The sequence below is a fragment of the Belonocnema kinseyi genome, chromosome 8 (assembly GCF_010883055.1).
Source record: "Belonocnema kinseyi isolate 2016_QV_RU_SX_M_011 chromosome 8, B_treatae_v1, whole genome shotgun sequence".
NCBI lineage: Eukaryota > Metazoa > Arthropoda > Insecta > Hymenoptera > Cynipidae > Belonocnema > Belonocnema kinseyi.
In genome coordinates, this window is record NC_046664.1 from 64455377 (window position 1) to 64477369 (window position 21993).

The 21993-nt window shown below is 29.7% G+C and overlaps 1 protein-coding gene across 1 annotated transcript in view; it reads left to right on the top strand.

Annotated features, from left to right (window-relative positions):
- LOC117178517 overlaps positions 1-21993 on the top strand; it is a 268557-nt gene that overhangs the window by 241840 nt on the left and 4724 nt on the right. The window contains exon 5 of the mRNA XM_033369945.1: positions 15514-15678. Within this exon, the coding sequence (XP_033225836.1) occupies positions 15514-15651 (138 nt within the window). The 3' untranslated portion in view covers positions 15652-15678. The remainder of the gene's footprint in view (positions 1-15513; positions 15679-21993) is intronic.

Here is a 21993-nt window from a genome sequence, read left to right on the forward strand (position 1 = left end):
GTTCGAAATTTGCTGCATAATACTAGTTCTAAAATTGTATATGCTCTTCATAAAATTCGCAAGAAAAATTTGGTTAAAATTTCTGTCAATAAAATTCAATTTCAAGACATTTCTATTGACTGCAGAGTAGTTTCCGGAATGCTTGTTTTATCATTATTATTAAATTAGATATATGATAATTCATTCTGTGAACACTTAATTAATAAATAATAAGCTTCTTTTGCTTCTAGTATGACGGCCTCCATCCGAGAATAACCTGGCCAAGCGCCACTTAACACTGGTGATCTCAGTGATTTACATTTCAGTTATTTTCCCATTTTTTCTCATTTACAAAATATTTTTTGAGTATTCAAAACTAACTTAAAAAGGAAAATATTGAAATAGGCAAATTCTATTTTTAAAGTTTTTAAATTTAACTTTAATTCCAAGGGCTTCAGTGAGTATTTTTAAACAAAATATTAAGATTATGAGATTTACAATTGAGAGTGCTTGGAATTCAACAATTTAAATTAATAATGGTATGTTTTTGAGTTCAAATGTGTTTCAAAAATTATACAATAATTTGAAATTGACATCCTTAATAGTTGGCCATTTTCAATTTAAAACATTCCAATTTTAAAAGCTTTAAATTTAAATATTTCATATTTCAAGGCAACAATTATTATTTAGAAAATTTTCTAAATTGAATCATTTTAGATTTAAAATATTTAAAATATTTTGGTTTTCATTTTTAATCTTTCTTAATTCCGCAATTTGAACATACAAGCCTCAGTATTAAACTAATGTTTATTTTTAACTTTCACAATTATATAATCTCAAATTTTAATAGTTACGAATGTGTACAATTTTAAATGGAAATATTTAATTATGACGAAATTTTCAGTTTTAAGCTCCTGAAATAGACTGTTTGTGATCAAACAACGTTGGGGTGCAAGCCTTTAGTATGAAAAAAAATTATTCGAAATCTTCGATATTCGACTAACCACAAATTGGAATAATTATGAGTTGTACATTGTTAAAATGTGCGCAACCCGAATTGAAAAATTATTGCTGTCGAATTCACTTAAGAATTAGAAACTTAAAATTTAATTATTTTTAGCTTGAAAATATTATGAATTGAATTATCATGGAAATTTTTAAAAGGTCACTAAATCTGTTGTTAATCAATTAAAGAAATTTGCAGCAAAAAGAGAGAAAAAATAATTAAATCTTTTAAAAGAGTGGCAATCAAAAACTTCTCCGGTACCTTTTAAAACTTCCGTGAGCTTTCCAAGTTTCTCAGAGTTTCTTCTGTAACAACTTCTGGATAATATTTAAAAAAATAATTCATAGAAAATTATGTTAAGAAAAGTAGTGTTTTATTGTTAAAAAACTTTTGATTAGTATTATAGTCTTACGAGATTATCATTAATTTGCATTTACATCGTTGGAACAATAAATGTAATTGCCATTCTTTCAGCTCTGTAATGACACACATTACTGAATTTATTAGGCACAATAATATATTGTATTCAGATAGGCTTTGGTAAAATCATGTAGATACAAATGTATTATCACTTTGCCTATTATGATTGAGTGGGTGCCTTATATGGAATGCATTTCACGTACCTAGTGATAGCGAAAATATCTCACGTGTCCCGGGCTTACCATGTGTTATATTCTAAACAACATGCACCTTGTAGGCATTCCGCATATTGACTTCTATATTTTATAAGATCAGATACCCTTCTTTAAAGGATAAATATTGCCATAGAAATATCGCATTATTATAAATTGACGACATAAATCTTGAAATCCTTCACAAACATACATTTATTTCACGACTCCATTTACATTTAACCGCAGCACAACGCCATCATCTACAGAAATAAAGATTTGCACGATATTTATTAAAAATATAAATAAAAGATAATGACAATGAGATAACATATTTTAGAGCAAAAACTCGTAAACTCAAATTCAAAATAGAAATCTCTTGAAGTTTCTTGACATCTTGACCCATTTTTTAGCTCTGCACACTACATATGTAACTGAACTGTTATAAGAGTGGAGCTTATCACCCTCTTTTTCGAGCCCTTCAATTGATCTTTGCTACACATCCCATATGGCAAGTTAGGGACATTTCGGATAGCCCGCAGTCCAAATCCCTTATCCTCTTTTGTCACCATGAAGTAAATCATTTTCAGATTTAATAACACTCTCATAAATTTGTTTCATCCTTCTCTTTCAACATTTAATATAACAAGCTCTATCAATATGTATTCTGATCCTATGTACACTGCACGCATAAATCATTCTACAAAAAATGCAAACCATAAGAAAAAAATATGGAAAAATATATTCTAATCCTAAAATTAAGTTGTCATAAAAGTATCTCGGTAAAAATTCAATTACAATTAACAAGTCATTAAAAACAAAACAACAAAGTAAACTCGACCCAAGTGATAAACATTTGGAACTCGATCACTGCTATAAGTACATGATAGCAACAAGTGAACGTTGAATTCTTATTTTTAAACTCTGGCACTTCAATTTTAACCTCTGAGCTTTTACTCTCGACCTATGACCTCTAACCTTGACCAATTTTTTAACCATGACCTAGATTATGCTTCTCGCCTTTTGATTGTTGATCCCTGGCCTATGACCCTTTTCCGTTTACTTTTGAACTTTGAAATTTGACGAATTCCGCAGGGGGACGTTCAAAAAATAAGTTAAGTTAGTTTCAAAACTTCTTCCTGCCCTCCCCCTTTTCGTCCCACATCATCACACAAGGCATGGACCCCGAGGTGCTATCGCATGAGACTGCAAGTCGAAAAATATTGCATTTTCAAGAAAACAGTTGCTTTTTTAAACAAAAATGATTAATTTGTCTGTCAAAGAGATGAATTTTTAACGAGAAAAGGTCACGAAATTAATTGTACACCAAATAGTTGAACTTTCATGCCTAATGGGACGAATTTCAACCCGATAGTTGAATTTTCTAACAAAATTGATTGAATTTAAACAATAAACAGTTGAATTTTTCTATAACAAATAGTTCAATCTTCAAACTAGAAAGGCGAAAATATTTGAAAGTTTCATTTGCAATCTGAAAGGACAAATTTTCTATCTAAATAGACAAATGTTCGACAAAGAGGTTAAAAATTAGAACAAAAAAGGTCACTTTTTAACAAAATAGTTGGACTTTTAAAAAGAAGATTACCTTTCAATCAAATGGTTGAAGTTTTAAGGTAAAAAATCAATTATCAACAAAAATATAGTTGATATTTCAACCAAAAATATTTTAATTTCAAATTAATGACAGAGGATATTAACTAAAAACGAGCAATCATCAACGAAAAATATCATAGCTGATATCTCAACACTACAAAATTAAATTTTAAATAAAAAAACAGTAAAATTCAACCCAAAAGTCGAATCTTCAACAAACAGTTACACTTTTAACTAACAAATATCAAAAATTATACCAGAAGAAATTAATGTTTAAACAAAAGGCAAATTTTATACGGAACAGTTGAATTTTCAACAAAAAAATGAATTTCTCACTCAAGAAATTTCCAATCTAGAAGATTAATGGTCTATCAAGAAACATAATTTACAATAAAATACATACATTTGAAAACAAATAGTTGAATTTCTAACTACAAGCGATCAATTTTAACAAAAATGGATTAGTTAAATTTAGAGTTAAGGAAATGAGCTGCCAACAAAAATAAAAAACAAATTTTCAACAAAACAGTTGAATTTTAAACAATAAAATGAATGTTTAAGAAAGTAGTTCAACCAAGTAGTTGAATTTTTAACTAAAAACGATCAATTTTTTATAAAAAATGCATAAGTAAAATTTTAAGTCAATTAACATAAATTTTGACGACAAATTTTTTATTAAAATACTTTAATCTTAAACCAATAAAATAAATTGATAACAAAGTTATCTAACTTTTAACTAAGTAGTTGAATTTTCAGCCAGAAAAGATCAACTGTCAATGAACAATTTTAATAGTTGAATTTTCAAATAAGAACAATTATTTTTCAGCCAAATTGGTTAAATTTCCAGATAAGGAAATTAAGTCAACTAAGTAGCAGAATGTTTAACCAAAAGAAATATATTCCGAACAACACATTTGATAGTAGAGTTTTTAATGAAAAGAATTAACTTTCAATTAAAAATAGTTGATTTTTCGTATTGCTTTCTATTAATTAACCAGTTCGCCTTCAAAAGAAGAAACAAGAAAAAGGCGACGTTTCTTGAAAACAGAGGAAAAAAAGGGATTATTGGAAAAAGGAAAAGAATAGAATAGAGGAAAGAGTGTAAAATCTGTATTTAAATGCCTTACTAGTCAAATGAAATCATTAATTCTAATTTAATAAAGCATTCCAAAAAATTTTATTTCATATTTATATTTTTCATGTGTGATGTCATATTCTGCGTTTACGAGGAAAGCATTTTCCGACTTATTTTCGAACTCATTTTTCGCGAAAAACATTGTGTTTTCAGACGATCAAATTTGAAAGATAATGAAAACACTGTTTATATTTTGGAAGAAGACATTTTCTTTATTTTAAAAATATAGTGATTTAAAAAAAAAGATTTTATAAAAGAATTGCAGATATGATCATTATTAAATTATTCCGATATATTTTTGCGTTAATAATTATGACCTTTAGGCCATGTGATGAGTGTGTCACGTGACCAGATTTCTAATTACTGCCACTTTTTTATTTCCTAACTTATTTTCATGCGAAGCGCCACATCAAATTGAAAATTTCGGATACTAAATAAGAAGCTCTAAGAATGGTGGGTTTGGTCCTAAATTTCTATAATTATGAAAATTTTTTTTTTGTAAATAAATTTTGTTTGCTTTTTCATAATTATTAAAATTTAGGACCAGATCCACCTTTTTTATCACTTCCGATCTATTATCACAAATGTTCAACTCGATGTGGCGCTTCGTTTGAAAATGAGTTAGGAAATAAAAAAATTTGCGGTAAGTTAGAAATCTGTTGACGTGATCCACTTGTCACATGGCCTTAAGAACATATTTTTATTCTTAAAGATAGATAAAGGTTGGTAATTTAATCCATAATCAATTAAGAATGAAGATATTATTACTCTGCAATTTGATGCGAAGCGGAATAAATGATCAGACACCTTAATTGCTTTTGTTACGCGTGGTAAGTTTAAAAATCATTTCACTTTTGTTTCAAAAATATAAATATTTACGTGGTATTATAAATAAATTTGTTTATTTCATATCTGTTATTTTCATACTTAATAAAAACTGGCTATAAATATGAGTCAGTTTGCGTATAATGTGGCAATATTTTTCTCTCTCAGTTTGAAGCTGAAAAAAAGAAAGCAAGCGTTTTAGTAAATGCGCTATTTAAATACCAAGGTTTGTTGAAATCGCTATAAAAAAATGGTAAAGCAACTTTAATGACCGCGAATAAATATATGGTCGAAAAGTGATGACTTCTCACTAAGAAAAAGAGACACAGAGTTTCTCGTAAAAGCAACGTTTAAAAGTGAAAAAACCTTGAGTTTTTTGAATTATAACGCGGTGTTGACTTTCTGGATTATTCGGGCGCCTATAATAAAACATCCAACGTGCAACCAGCTGAAACGATTCCGAAGTTCCGATGTCGTAAAAACGTAGAGGCCTAACAAGTATGATTTCACGTGCATTGCACTTTAATTCAAAAGAATTGGATCACAGATTACGATCTTATGACAAAGACCCTCATTTTTTTGACAAATAAAATTCATTCTGTTTTTTCTTACTATTTATTTAAGCTAAATAATTTTATAGCCTGAAATGAGGATCAGAATTAGTTCCTTTTTTGATTGCATAATTTTGCTGAAATCTTGAGCAATAAACAAAAGATGTATAGAAATGGGTTCAACCGCCGAGGCGTGAGCATTTTTTTCGGCAGTTAAAAGATTTTATTTTTCAAAAAAATTATTTACTTTATTTATTCTCATACTGCATTGCTTTCTATTATTGGTATTTTTAGATGTTCGTTTATGATTTTGACGTCATTTTCAATATGATTTAGCTTGATGATTTTCCTTAAAAAAATAAAGCACATTATTGTAAGATCAAGTCATGAAAATGGCGATTAAATTTTCATTTCTACGACGGCTTCCATCCTAGTATAACTGTGATAACCCGCTGCTTCACTTTTTATCCGGCCAAGTGCACGCATTTAGAAAATAAATAAGTATTGGCCTAAGTCGTTTTTAGTGTTGAGTAGATTAGTTTAATATATTATCTGAAGATAATTATTTTTTGGGAGCAATAAAAATTCAAGCTATAACATCAAGGACCAAATTTGTATACTTTTTGGGACCCAAGAAAAAGACACTTGAACAGAAATTTATAGAAGGTAACTTATATACTTAAATAAAGAAAACACCAATTTCTTTACAAGTGGAAACTTCCACTTTCTTGTCCCTTTCTTGCAATCAAGAACTTCCCTGATGTGATCTAGGACTCCCAGAAAAGAGCCTGTAGCAGCAATTTAAGAAAGGAAGAATCGCCATATTTTTGTTTAACTAGAATAGTCACCATTGAAAATACTTTTAGATTTGACTAAAAATCTTTTAAAGAGAATTTTTTATGAATAAGGATTCTCAGGGGAGCTACTCAAACTTCAAAAAAAAATTTCACACTTTTTTCCGGTTAGAAATTATATTTTTTCCGGATCACGTTTAAGCGCTTTTACTAATAATTATTCAGTAATAATTGTTTTATTACATAAATTTTATATAATATGAAACATTATGGACCTCCAAGATAAAATATATAATGTAAATTACTGTAAAAGTGAGTTTAGACTTCATAGCACAAAATGCTATCAAAACAGGGGAAATAGGGTAATTTTTCAAGGTAATAGGAGAATGCTTTCTTGTAAAGAGTTGACATTTCTAGTAAAAAAGTCGAATGTATTAGAAGAAAATTAAACTTTCAAATCCGGACAGATGAGTTTAAAAAAAGGTAATTTTCAACCAAAGGAAAATGGATGTCCAACTTAAAAACTTAATTTTCAACATTAAAATTAAATTTACAACAAAATGGTTAAACTTTCAAGAAAAAAGCTACATTCTTAACCACACATTTACGTTCCAACCTGCAAATATAAATCTTCAAACAATTGATCGAATTTTCAAACAAAATGATTACTTTTTCACCAAAAAATATGAATTTTAATCTAAAAGGATAAAGTTTAAAATCAAAAAGATGAATTCTGAACAAAACCATTGCATTTTTGACCAAAAAGGATGACTTCTCAAGAAAATATTTGCATTTTCAACAAAATAATTAAATTTTCAAAGAAGTAGAATTTTTAACTAAAAGGGATTAATTCTAAAGCAAAAATATATAATGTTGGACTCTACAAATACGTAAGTGAACCATTAAATATTATAATTAGCAACAAAATAATTAAGTTTTCAACAAAATAGTAGGACTTTTTACCAAAAGAGAATTCTGAACGAAAAAATATAATAAAAGAATAATTAGATTTTCTTATCGAGTTCTATTCAGTCATTCTTATTGAAACGAAGAAACAAGAAAAAGAGGACTTTTCTTGAAAATGGAAGAAAAAGAGGAATTCCTTAAAAAAGAGGGAACGAGAGGAATAGGGAACAGAGAGTTAAGTCTGATGGATTTAATTGAATTGCAAGTTACCTAGTTAATTACTAAAATGAAAATCTACAAATACAGTTTTCTTTCTTTAATGTAAAGCGAACCTTTTTATCAGAATGATCCATCAAGTCAGACCCTAAATTCTTAAATAAATAACATAAAAAGAACATATATTTTTGAACGAGAAATTAACTTTAAAAACTTAAATATATATTTAAGATATATTTACGATATATATTGCAAAAGTGCGAAATTCGAAAAATGCTTACTTTTTACATTTCTTACGTGATATATTCTCTTTAAAAGGAATTTCAAAATCTTTGGAACGGTTTTTTAACAAAGTTTCACCCTTCTTTTTTGAACGAGTGATCACTTTTCAAAGTCAGCATTGACTTTTAATAGTATTTCCGTTGATCATAGAGTGTAGTGTATTTCCTGTCTATTTCCCGATATTCAAAATGCTTGGCTGATTCCCGATTTTTCCGGTCATTGACCAATCTGGCTGAATTCAGTACTCACTCACTGAATTCACTTCTGTTCTATAAGGTTATTTTCTTATTCATCCAATTTTGAGGACATTATATAATAAATTAAGCTTTTTGAAATATAATATAATAATAGTATCGAAATAATATTCTATTATATTATAAAGCACAGTGATACACAAAAAGTGTGTAAAGCCAAAAAATCGACCTACATAGTGTTTTAGTATTAGTCGAGAATAGTCGATATTCTAAAGTTTGGAATTTTGCACTTACCAGATTTTTTATGCCCCTGATTTTTCAGCCATGGTTGAATTTTATTACTTGGACTACTTAGCATTTGGAATTGTTTCTTCAAGCTGTTGAGTTGATCTTTTCATAGTTCTCATGTTAAAATGTATTTTCTGAAGGTTAGTTGTGAAAATTTGTTGTGGTAATAATTGTAATAGTTAATAGAAATATGCTTTTGAATTGAAAAAAATCAATTTATTAATGAAAATCTAATTCGTTTGTAAGCAATTTCAGATTTTTCTACTCATATAAGAATTTTCATCTCACGTTGTTCTCCATTATATTAAAATTTGATCATTTTTGAATTTTACAACAATTTTTGTTTGTAACCTAAACTTGCAAAAATATTTTATCAATGTCTATGATAAGAATTACATCGTATTTCATCCAGAGTTTCTCTCTAAGTGTAACGTAGAACACCGTGAGATAAAAATTTCGTTATGAGCAGTAAAAATCTGAATTTTTTTATAAACAAATGAGATTTTTATTAATAAATTAATTTTTGTAAATTAAAAAGCATATGAGGTGTGTTCAAAAAGTAAGGTGACTTTTAAAAAATTTTCGCGGGCTACGTACATTCAAGTTTTAAATTTTTGTTTTGTTGTGTTGGTACACTCGTCACGATCATATGTTCACAGTTTTGACTATATAGCTCTTGTTGTTTTTCTGGCAGAGGCGTAAAAGATTAAAAGGGTTTGGTGTGCTCGGCGATTTTCTTCTTTCGAAAAACATGAAGCAAAGAGTTTGCATTAAATTTTGTGTGAAAAATGGAATCCAGTGCTCAAAAACTCTTGAAATGTTGACAGTTGCATACGGTGAGTCTACTCTGAGTAAGAAAAATGTGTATAAGTGGTACAAGCTGTTCCAAGAAGGCCGAGAGGATGTCGAAGACGAACCTCGCCCTGGACGTCCCAGCACGTCAACAACAGATGAAAACGTTCAAGCAGTGGAAGAAATGGTGTTGAAAAATCGCCGAATTACCATCAGAGAAGTTGCTGAAGATGTTGGCATATCGGTTGGCTCATGCCATGCCGTTTGCGAGAGGCGATACGCAAAAAATGTCCGGAAGTTTGGAAAAACAATTCGTGGCTTTTGCATCACGATAATGCACCTGCTTATCCATCGTTGCTTGTGAAAGATTTTCTGACCAAAAACAGCACCACAGTCATGCCTCAGCCTCCATATTCACCGAATTTGGCCCCCAGTGACTTTTTTTTCCCAAAACTGAAGAGACCCATGAAAAGACATCGATTTTCAACGATTGATGCGATAAAAACTGCATCGCTGAAAGAACTCAAGGCTATACCACAAAATGATTATCAGAGGTGCTTCGATGATTGAAAAAAGCATTGGCATAAGTGTATTATATCTGAGGGGGATTACTTTGAAGGGGACAACATAAATATTGAGGAATAAATGAATATTTTTTGAGAAAACCATAAAGTCACCTTATTTTTTGAACACACCTCGTATTTCCATAATAGACATTCATTAATAAAAATGTTGGCTTCTCAGGTGATAATATCCGTTTCGCCGTTTACGAGAAAAACGTTAGTTATTTTGAAACATTATAATTTTCTTGTTATTAACTATTATAACAAAATTTATTCACAACCTAAACTTCAATAAATATCTTTTAACGTGAAAGCTATGAAAATATCAACTCAAATTAAAAAAAAAAGAACCAGTTTCAAATGCTAAATAGCTAAATTAGAAAAATACAACCTCGACTAAAAATTCAAGGTCGAATAAAAAAAAACTGTTAAGCAGAAAATTAAAAAATATTGAATTTTAACTAATCTCGAGCAATACTACAACACTATGCCGGTCGCATTTTTTTGGCCCGGCAGCTTTTTTTGTGTGGCTGTATTGTCAGGCATGTCTTATAAAAGAAAAAGTAATTTTTTTATGAAAGAAGTTTTGTATTTCATTTTTTTTGTAACCGTCGCTTTTTATCAATTGTTTTCAAACTTTTTAATTTTGAACAATATTTCATCAATTAAAATTATTTGTATCCATTTGTGTCAGAAAAATTTACTTTTTGAGATTGGAAACAGTAGAGTTGTAGAGAATGTTTTCACCCCGAAAAAATAAGTCATCACTTATTTAAATTCAATCATTTTTTGGAAATTGGTAATAATCGATACTAAGAAAAAATTCAATTGCAAAAAAAAAACATTTTAAAAATCAATGTTTGTTGTAAGTTTTAAAATTTGTAAACGAACGTTTACAATTATTTTGATTTTTAAAGTAATAGAAAAATTATGTTTTAAAAGATCTGATTTTTGACCAGATAATTATCTAAGTAAGTGACCAGACAAAACGCATAAAAAGAAAGAGTTTTGGTGTTAAGTACACAACAATATTTATTTCCAAAATAATTTTTTTCAACGATTATACAAGATATTTGGAGTTTGGATCAACTCTTTAAAAAAAATAAAAGATCTTTTCAAGCGTTACAAATCCATGTACAGAGATTGACCAGACTCTCATGAAACTATTAAATAATCGGAAAAATATTTGAAAAAATGTAAGTATCTTATAGAACATATAAAATCATATCTAATATATGAAATACTTTTTGAGAATAGGTTTCTTCAATGTGCAAAAAATTATTAATAATTTAATTATCACATTAAATGCTCTCACAACAGTGAAAACATGCTTTCACGGCAACCAACGAGACAAATGCGCATACTGTCGACGCACGTAAATGCTATAGTCTTCACACGTGCTACTCTTCGAGCAGTACACTAACTCTAGTAGAGTTCAACTGATTCCACTGATTTCCACTACTGAACTCAGTGAATTCACTGCGTTCCACTGAGTTCAGTCTTGAATTCACTTGAGACCAAATGATTTCATATGATTTCACTGTGAACTCCAAGTTTAACTAATGTTAAAAGATTGTATTCATTTTAAAATTTGCAGTCGCTGATTCCATTGAGTTCATACTGATTTCTAATATTTCGATCCAGTTAAATGAGCATTAGAACCCTTGATTTCCGAGTCAATTGCCCCTCGTACAAAGCAGGGAAAAAGATGAAATTGGGGATTAGTTGCAAATCTTTGAGCACCTCAGACTGAAGATTATGTTTAAGGAGCCTGCTAGGATAGATAAAGCAGGTGGATTCAAAGGCAGGAAATCTTGGATGAAACGAAATCTAGGTACTGTGTAGTAGGTAAGGGCATGAGGGGGAGAGGTATATAAACTCTATAAGCAATTGAAATTAATTACGCGCTGCTCTAGAAATCCCATCAGTAAAAGTAGAAACTTGATCGAGAGAAACAGTCATGTTCTTCTACTATATAGTATCTCTGGTATAACTTGATGCTTCCCGCACAAGGTCTTGGAATCGATACTTCGGGATATCAGGCGGGTCGAGGTTCAATTAAATGCTCGCAAAAAAAAGAAATTCTACCCAAGCAATCCGATATCCTGAGTTATGATCTTTACATGCTCTTGTATGAACAGTTCATCTAGATAAGAAGATTTTCTTCATTTTATATATATACAGGTATACATATAGAATCAAATCAATTGCACAATCTGTAGACTTTTCTCTGTAAATGTCTAGTAACGATAAATTGTAGTTTTTTTTTCAAAAAAGTAAGCATTGCTGCGGATTTTTCTACAAATTAGTTTTTAATGGGACAATAATGATTCCAAGGAAAAGTTTTCTTTCTGAAATGAAAGAATGCAGATGTACTTTCGAGTTTCTGGAGGAAAAGCGCAAAATTTTAACATCAATATTAAAAAAAAAAATTCGCGATTATATATCAAATAAATCATATGCATTAAATTAAAAGTTTAAGAAATCCAAATTTGTTACTGGCCGGAAAAATTGCAAACAATTTGGATTCTTCAAAGAATATAACAGTAGAGCCTCAACGGAATTTCGAGCTTTTGAGACCAATAGGCTTGTTTCCAAAGTCAGATATCATTTTTCCAATAAATGGATCTTATAGTATATAAAATACTAATTATAAAAACGTCCATGAAATATTTTTCACATATTATTTACTATTTTTAATTTAATGTTCAAATATAAATTGTTTATCCCGATGTCGATTGGAGGGCCCCTTTGACGTCAAAGGGGTCGGATTTTCCACCAATCACAGTTCACGTGTCAGTGATTCTCCAATATCTTTTTCTGTAACGATGTTTTCTTTTGGTTATGTGCACATCGAAAATACAAGTCGCAAAATATTGTTTAAAAAAATTTCAGAAAAGGGTTTCGTAAAACCAATAGAGAAAATCTACCGAAATAAATATATTTATTGTATGTATAAAGAATTCATTGGAAAAGTGTTTGAATGGAGTCATGTTTACTGAACAATTCGTAAATATGTACGTTTTTTAAATGTATTAATAATTGCACTTACTGTTTTCCTTCAAAATACTACTGACTCTTAAACCAAATATTACAACAAGATAACTTTTTTTGTCACATAATCCTTAACAAGTAAAGCTATCAAATCAAAATAGTCTGAATTGACAGCAGACCGTGGCCTAACCTCTTTATCATGAGTTTCGCATCGTCACATTGATAGATAATTATGAGAACCTCTGATTCACATGACACCTACGTGACACTAATTTGAATAAGTGTTTTACCGCCTTCAATTTTTAATAATTTTTTTCTGTTGAACGACACAAAAGAAAAAAAAATTATAACGCGCCTTCGATTCAGATTAAAATTATGTATTAAAAAATTATTTTATCTAAAATCGCGAAACAACCCTATTAATTTAGAAGCATACTTCATGAAAGTATTCTTTGTAAAGTTTTCAGGGCACAATCGCAAGACATTTGTCTGTGAAATTATTAAATTAAAAATGGCGGACTAAAACGGCTGGAAAACATTTAAAAATATAATAAACATGTCAGAAATATATAGAAATTTTTCAGTGTACAAGTATTTTTAACATACTTCGATCTTCTAATACTGTTAGATAATACCATTAATTTATATCAATTCTGACTTTTTATCCAAATTGGCTGGCTAATGAACTTGACCTTTAGTTTAGGACACTAAAAGAGCGTACCAAAGGTCAATCTAATAGAATGATATTTTTAAAAGGGATGGTGCTCGCAGACAGAAAGACATACATGCATACATACATATATACATACATGCATCCACACGGTAAAAAAAATTGAGTTGTGGCAGGGATATTATTCCTTATTATAGCCAAACATTTAGCTGAAAACGAACGAAGGAATTTAGAAAGATCCCTGGACCAGCGAAAATGAATATCCTTGGCCATTTTCCATATACCAGGGATATCGTATAGTCAAACCCCTAATAAGTATAGCTATAATAGGGATATTAAGAATAGGTGTCTGAAGCAATTATCAGAAGAGCGCCGGTGCATTATGGGAGCAGCGAAATGAAATGGCGACGGTCTAATCGGGAGCAGTGACAGTTGAGATTTACTTTGGACAATTAAACGCTTTTTACCGCTTAAAATGTGCGCGATTGTTAATATCAAATGAAGTTTATGATGCAGGAATAATAATTTACATTTGTTTCTATTGTAGGCGATAACTATATTGAAATATCAAGAAACGCGATAAAAACAACAAACTTAACCTCCAAATGAATTATACGGATTTCAGGGAAATTCATTTTCGCGATACCAGACGAAAAATTGGCTACTGTAAGTTAATATATTTCTATAACAACTACATTTTTTTCTAATCTGAAGATAATACAATTATACATAATCTGTCGAAAATAATAAACTTTCGAACTTATCAATTTTGTCCAAATTCCTGATTTACGAGAACAATTTACATAAAGTAACTAAATGTGTAGCTCTTCTAACTAAATGTTTTACCTAATCCAAGCGTACACTTTCTTTGAGTTTAATATATTCTCGATTCACTCGTTCGCCTCAAGAATTTTTTTCCGTGCATACTTACAGATAGACCGACAGGCAGACATATTCGTAAAAACCTGTTTTTCGGTTTCAGGGGCCCTCAAACATGGATATTTGACAAAAACCAGGGGGGGGGGGTCAAGTTTAACACAAACCTAATACCTTCTCTGATGAAAATATAAAAATGATCTATTTGTCCTGAATAATTTTTTGATAGTTCTGCCTTTGGTTTTATTCGTAAAAAATAGCAATAAAAACATTAAAAAATTTAATGTGTCCATGCAGCTGGCAGATTTTTTGTTACTGTTAATGATGTTTTTCATGATTAAAGCGAAAACTAGGAACATTATTGGGGCACTCGCGACACAAAGCACGGTCCTGCGCTATACCAAACTTCACCCAATGAAAATATTCTCGACCAATCAGCTTTATCTAGAAAGAGATAGGTCTACGTCTCATATGTTTTTTCTCTCTCTAGAGACCATTACCGTTCTCCCCACAGCATTACCGATCCATTTCTATATGTCGATGGATTTATAAAAAAAAATGTTTGTCATACTGTAAGATCGCGATCAACAATTTTCATTTTCTCGAAACAGGATAATTTTCTTGGATTAAACGTTTTGTAGAATCTTGTCTAATATGTCGGGTCGATAGCTATCCAAAGTCATTTTTGAAACCACTAAAATTTCAATCTAAAAGCTCTCGGAAAATTGTTTTAGAATTGGCTAACATTTTTACATCAAACTTTGTTAACCCGTATTCAGATAATTAATATTTTTGGAGTGTATTTAATTTCATATTTTCACTGAAAATTAAATTTCTTATCGCAGTTTTCAGTCAAACCGCCGGAATTTTAGATTAATGCCACTTTGATATTGTCAATTTCCACATTTATTTTCTTGAACCTCGATCACTTTTTTCATAAAACTTTTTGGGCCTCAATTCATCAACACTTCAGCTTGGGAGTAGACTTTTGTTTCATTTTTAAATAATAATTTTAATATTTCAGAATGCTTTTTCGTTCTCCTTGAAAATTCCAATTTTGTTGGTTATCTATCTGTACTGTCACCCTTCAGTTGACAATTTCAAGTTTAAAACGTTTCTAAATTAATATATTCAATCTCAATCACTTAAAAGTGATAAAAAATTTAAATCCAATAATTAAGTGTTTGATAAATATAATGCTTGCTTCGTTGTTACAGATTCAATTCGTTCATGAAGAAAGGATCTACCTTCAGTATAGGGTAACAACAATTATTCCATTCCACGTGGGGAAAATTATTCAAGAATCAAGAAGAATTCGCAATGGGAAATTTCTTTACAAATATATGAAAATTTAAATGAAGAGTTTGTATGAAAATCATTGGGTAAGACATGTGCTAAAATACTTATTAAAAATGATGAACATATTGATTGACTTTTTTGATCTTGAAAGCTTCAAGTAATTAGCGACGTATTTAAAACGTTGATAAACTATTTTCACCACAGTAATTTTTTTAGTAGGTTTTTAAGGTAATTTTTCATAAAAAATCATTATGTTCAATTCAGGTGGCCTTTTTGTTCAGGTGTTATTTTTACAAACGTTAATTCTTCAATCGCTATTTCCAAAGAATCAAATATAAAGTGACGTATTCAAAACTTCTGAAAGAAATAAGAAGTTTTTCATGACTTTTTTACAAGAGAGACGATAAATTAAGTGAGATTTTGGTTGGTACAAAATCAAAAGGAAGTAACGATACATTCGACAAATTCAAGAAGATAGCATTTTAAATAGAAAATCCAGATAAACTGGAGATTCTGTCGCATAACCTTGATAAAGAATTACGGCCGGATAACTTTTAACGACCATTCTCGGGGCGACGTCTTCGATCGACGTGGAAATGATAGCAATTTTTTCCAGACTGCTGCAGCTCGAAGAGACAACGCAACGTATTAAATCTGCATCTGCCAGGTGCACACGTACCGGATAAAAATATCGATTTGTATTAGATTCTATTCACCCTAGAAATCCTAGAGATTGATTTTTTCCCTTTAATTCAATTCACAATCTTAACCCCAAAATGTGCTATTATTGATATGCTGGAATTTCTTAAAGGTTTGAAAAAATACTTATTTAATAAATAAGTTAAACTAAAAACTCCCAAAATATTAACTATGCGAATTGAGATCTAAGAAAGATTGTCATTCAATCTCAGACCATTTTTTGAACTACAAAAAATAGATGAGAAGTCTAGCCTAGTCTAGTAATAAAATTGAAAATCAACTCTATTTATGTAATTGACATCTAGCGATTTAAAATTAATTCCATCAAGTTCCAAATTACTTGAAGTACTGAAAATGTTTGTAAATTCAAAGTCAATTTATTCAAACTTAATGCAATTCATTGGATTTAATGGGAATCATTGGAACTCATTGAAATTCAGTAAACAGAAAGCATTTTAAAGCGGTTTATTATTTACTACGTTTTGAACAAAGTTAAACTTATTTCAATAAAAAAAATAATTCGGCAAAATTGTGCACAGCACATATATTAGAAATTACTAGAATTCAACGAAATTAAATTGAGTCAAAGGTAAATTTAAAGTTTTTTTTTCAAATTTAAAAGAACTGAACTATATGCAGTCGCATTAAAAACATATGAATATGAATTTAAAAATGTGATGAGGTTCAACGCAATTCAAAAGAATAAAGGAACGAAGTAATAGCATTTATTGTGTATTCCACTAAGGTTAAATCAGTTCAATCGAATTTGAGTGTTACTGATTCCGCTAAACTCAACTGAATTGCGTTCAAGTTCTTTTAAATGTCATAGCAATAAATTAATTTCTGTTGATTTCTATTTACTTCGTTTATTCAAAACAATTTGATTTGAATTTTGAATTTCCTTCCATTTAATTTAATTTATTTTAATTGTATTTCATTTTATTGAAAGAAGTCTAATTCCCTTAAGTTACTTGTTGTTTTTGAAAAGGGTGGCTCGGTTCATCAAAATTCGTTGCATGTACCACAAATGTTCTGGTGAGCCTAGACACTTCGTTAGAAAAAACAAAGTAATCACTCTTCAATCAAATTTACAGAAATTCAATATAATTTTGATACAATTCAGTGGGAATTTGCAAAAGTCAATAAAAAGAAGTTGAATGAAAGATGAATGTGAGAAAACTGATTACAAGTCAGTAAAATTCAATGCAATGAATGAGAACTGAACTCTATGCAGTCGAATTAAAAAATGTGATTAGATTCAACGTAATTCAAAGGATTAAATGAAAGAATTTCAACCAAAATTAATGTAATGACGAAGAATTGTATGAAATCTGAGTGAAATGACTGGATTGAGTACAATTCAAGGTAATTCTGAAATTCAGTTAATTCATTAATTGTACATTCTTTGTGCATTTTTTGTGTATTCCACTAAGTTTAAATGGTTTCAATCGAATTTGAGGTTTACTGATTCCGCTAAAATTAACTGAATTTCGTTCAAAATCCCTTAAATAGCATAGCAATAAATTAAGTTCCGTTCATTTCTATTTATTTGATTTAATCAAAACAATTTGATTTCAATTTTGAATTCCATTTCTTTTCATTAAATTTATTTTAATTGTATGTAATTCTATTGAAAGAAGTCTAATTCCCTTAAGTTCCTTGTTGTTCTTGAAAAGGGTGGCTCGGTTCATCAAAATTCGTTGCATGTACCACAAATATTTTGTGAGCCTAGATACTTCGTTAGAAAAAACAAACTAAACACTCTTTGATCAAATTGGAAGAAATTGAACATAATTTAATACAATTCAGTGGAATTTAGCCAGAGTGAATAAAAATGAGTTGGATCAAAGATGACTTTAAGGTAACTGAATACAAGTCAATAAAATTCAACACAATTAAACCTTATTCAAAACTATTTAGTAAATTTTAACGCAATTTAATATAATAAAAATCTAATCAATAGAAATGGGGCCAATAAAATGAAATTAAAAGAAATTCCACGTCATTATCAATTAGATAATAACAGAATTCAGTAAAATTAGATACAATTTAAGGAAATTAAATAAATTCAATTGAAGCTAGTGAAATACAATAAAACTGTAATGTAATCAAAGGTTAATGCAATGGATGTAAATGCACATCGATTTAAATAAACTGCAGTTCTATGAAATTAAAATTAATCCTGAGGAATGCAGTAGCATACAAAGAAATTCTACGAAATTGAAAGCAGTTTTAATCCTATATTTAAGTGAGCTTATTGTAATTCAAAAGAATTCAATGGAATATATTCCAATTGTATTATATTCCACATAGTTTTTCGATTTTTTTACCTGATACGCTAGACTTGCAAGTTTGAGCGCGCCTAGGGCACGTGACTGTTGGTTCTCGCGCTTTTTGCTCGATAATATATTTATTTCGCGCTTTTTGCTCGATAATATATTTATCTCGCGCTTTTTGCTCGATAATATATTTATCTCGCGCTTCGCGCTCGATAATGTATTTACCTCACGTTACACGCTCAATCTTTCTGCAGAGATTTTTTAAAACTAAAGATGAAAGTATCGACAACAGTAATTTGTTGATTGTGAATTCTCTTTTGTTAAAGCTCCTTCGGCTTTAACGACCACATTCTCATCATGTATGTCGTGCTTCCCATATCATTCCCATAAATGTGTATTATTATAATTCGTAACTTGCATTGCTATTAAAACAGACGAAATTTCATTGTCCCGTTGAAAAAATGTGCATTCTTTTTTAAAAAATTGGTTATTCAACGTTTTATTGCAACTTTTGTCGGTTTTTCATAAACTGAATTTGTTCATTTCGAATGTTTTCTTTATGATTTAAACTTTACACATACGGTCTACTGAGCAGCCTTACCGCTTTTTAACTTCTAAATTATGTATATATGCATATACATACCTACACACACACACACACACACACACACACACACACACACACACACATACACACATTATTGCATTTTTATTTGCATTATTATATTTGAGATTATTTGAAATACTGTGAAAATGTTGCATGAAAAAAATGTAACTTTTGTATTTTCCATTATTTTTTACGCTGTCAACATTTATTTTTTGATTTATTAAGAAAATTCAAAAAGTTGTTATGATAATCTTCTAGGGCATTTAAAAATTACACTATTTCTTCTCTCGCCATTTTTTTCATATCGTCCGTTAATTGGCTTAAAGAGTCATCAGATAAATTGTTCGACTTTTTAAATACTGTGAATAACCGTACAGAGAATTCTTGAATTTTGAAAAAATGGGATCAAAAATATTCAAAAGGCGCTCACTTTTTGAATTTTTATCCATAATGGCTGGCTAACGAACTTAAACTTTAGTTTAGGACACTTAAAGAGTGTACTAAAGGCCAATCTAATAAAACCGACAGACGTATAAATTCGTAACAACCTATTTTTCGGATTTAGGAGGTCTCAAAACGTGGACATTTGACAAAAACTGGGGAGGAGGGGGCGAGTTGTTAAATTTTACACTTGTCTAATACCTTCTCTGATGAGAATATAAAAAACGTTTGCCTTATCATTTGTTTTTCCTATCTTGCATAGTTGGACGCAAAATGCAATTTTTGATTTTTAATTAGTTATCGTGCGGTCAAAATAGGAATTTTTCGAAAAAATTCAAAAACTTAATATGATAATCTTGTAGGACTATCGTAAAGTAACATTTTTCTTTTCAAGTACTATGAATAACTACACGCAGAATATTTGAATCTTGAAAAAAATGTGTACTCTAAAATTTTAAAAATTGGTTCACTTTTAGTATTTTTATCCAAAATGTCTAACGAACTTGACATTTAGCTTAGGACACTAAAAGAGTGTACCAAAAGCCATCCTAAAAGATTGATTTTTTTTTTCAAAAGTTATCGGGATCGAAGACAGACAGTATTGAGTGTAGTGTGAACCAGTAATCTGAAAGTATACTAGTCGAAATACCATTTGTAGCAATAGATAAAGCAGCTATTACAGTTTGACATTGTAGAGTGGAAGAGCGTCGGCACACGCTGTTTAAATTACTGCTCCACATTGTAAGGTTTCACTTACAAGCTGGTAGACGTTACGTTGTCCGGTTGTGAATGAAAAATGGTGAATTATACAGTTTACTACTTGCAAGATATTTCCTTTCATACTGGGATAGATAGTAGGAAACAAAGTAGATGGTGCAGTTTGAAATAGTAATCCGGTAGAGCATAATAGGGCCTCACCCCGCACCAATTTCGCAGTGTGAAATTGTAGCATCTCCTTTTTCGTACTGTGTCAAAAGCTGACTGAGAGTGTTAGAGGTACATTGTGAACCGGGAAAATAAATGTTACTGGGCGAGATTATAATATCTCCACTTGCAAACAGTGTTAATCGCTGAGCGATATTTGTTTTATTTCTTACTATATTGAGTTTTCTTTTATAATTGATTATTAATTTTTTTCTAATAAAAACTAAAAGATGTATTCACATTATAATAAACTTCATATCTGCCTTACTAAGGAAAATCTTACGCAAGGGGCATTGTCGCTGAGGTCGAATTTAACATTGTCAGTTACGAGAAAATGGACCGTAATTGCGAAGTCAGTTACGTAAGCTTTTCCTTAGTATGCACGGAGGAAAATGGAAAAATAATTTCTGGGTCCAAATATCTGAAGTGTGCCACTTTTAAATCAATAGTTCTATTTTCAATTAATTTATTCAATTTTCGATTGGTTTTTATATAAAAATAACTCCGCTAAAATATTTTTGCACAGCATTTTTTTAAAGTTATTAACATTGCTTAAATAATCGTTTGCTTCAAACAATTGAAAATTAATAAAAATATCCGCCTGCAAAAGAATTCTTTCACGTGCCAATAGATTCTGCAATCTCTTCCGAAAATTAAGGTGAAAAAAAGTTTGTATTTTGCAGTTGTTCAAAACTTATTGATTTTTTGTGACCGCGCTCCGACCTCCAGCCCTAATCGAGCACATACGGACGCGATAGTTTAATCTTCAACAAAGTATAGTAAAATTTTCAACCAGAAAGATTAATTTTATACAAAAAAAGTATTTTTTTAACAAACCGGTTCAAACATTCAACCTTGTAGTTGAATTGCAAATAAAAAAAAAAGAAGTTTTCAATAAAAAAATGTAGTAGATGATATTTAAATTAAAAATCTTCATTATTTTAAATTCAACTACTAGGTCGAATGTTTGGACCAATTTCTTAAAAAAATACTTCAGTTTTTGTGTTGAATCTTCATTAGTTCAGTTAAAAATTCATTTTTTTGTTATAAAAATTAATTTTTTGGTTTAAAATTCATCTTTTTGATCAAAAAAATAGCTTTACCTGGTAGAAAGTTGAACCGCTTGATTAAAAATTCATTTTTTCGAATAAAATTGATCATTTCAGTTTAAAATTTGTTTTTATTGTACTTAATATGATACCCATAATAATTCTGTTCAAAATAATTTATTACCCAATTGTTTCTCTATTTCTTGGCTTGAAGTTGATCCACTCTATTATTATTCTGAGGCTCAAAAATGTAATGGATTTATTACTCTCAGATGTATTGTAAGTGTAGAAATATTAAAATTTAATTTTCCAACTTAAAAAAAGAATCGAGTGATTATAGTTCTACTAATATTCTTTAGTAAAAACCTGAAAGTAAAAACAAAAGCAGCTACTACAAAT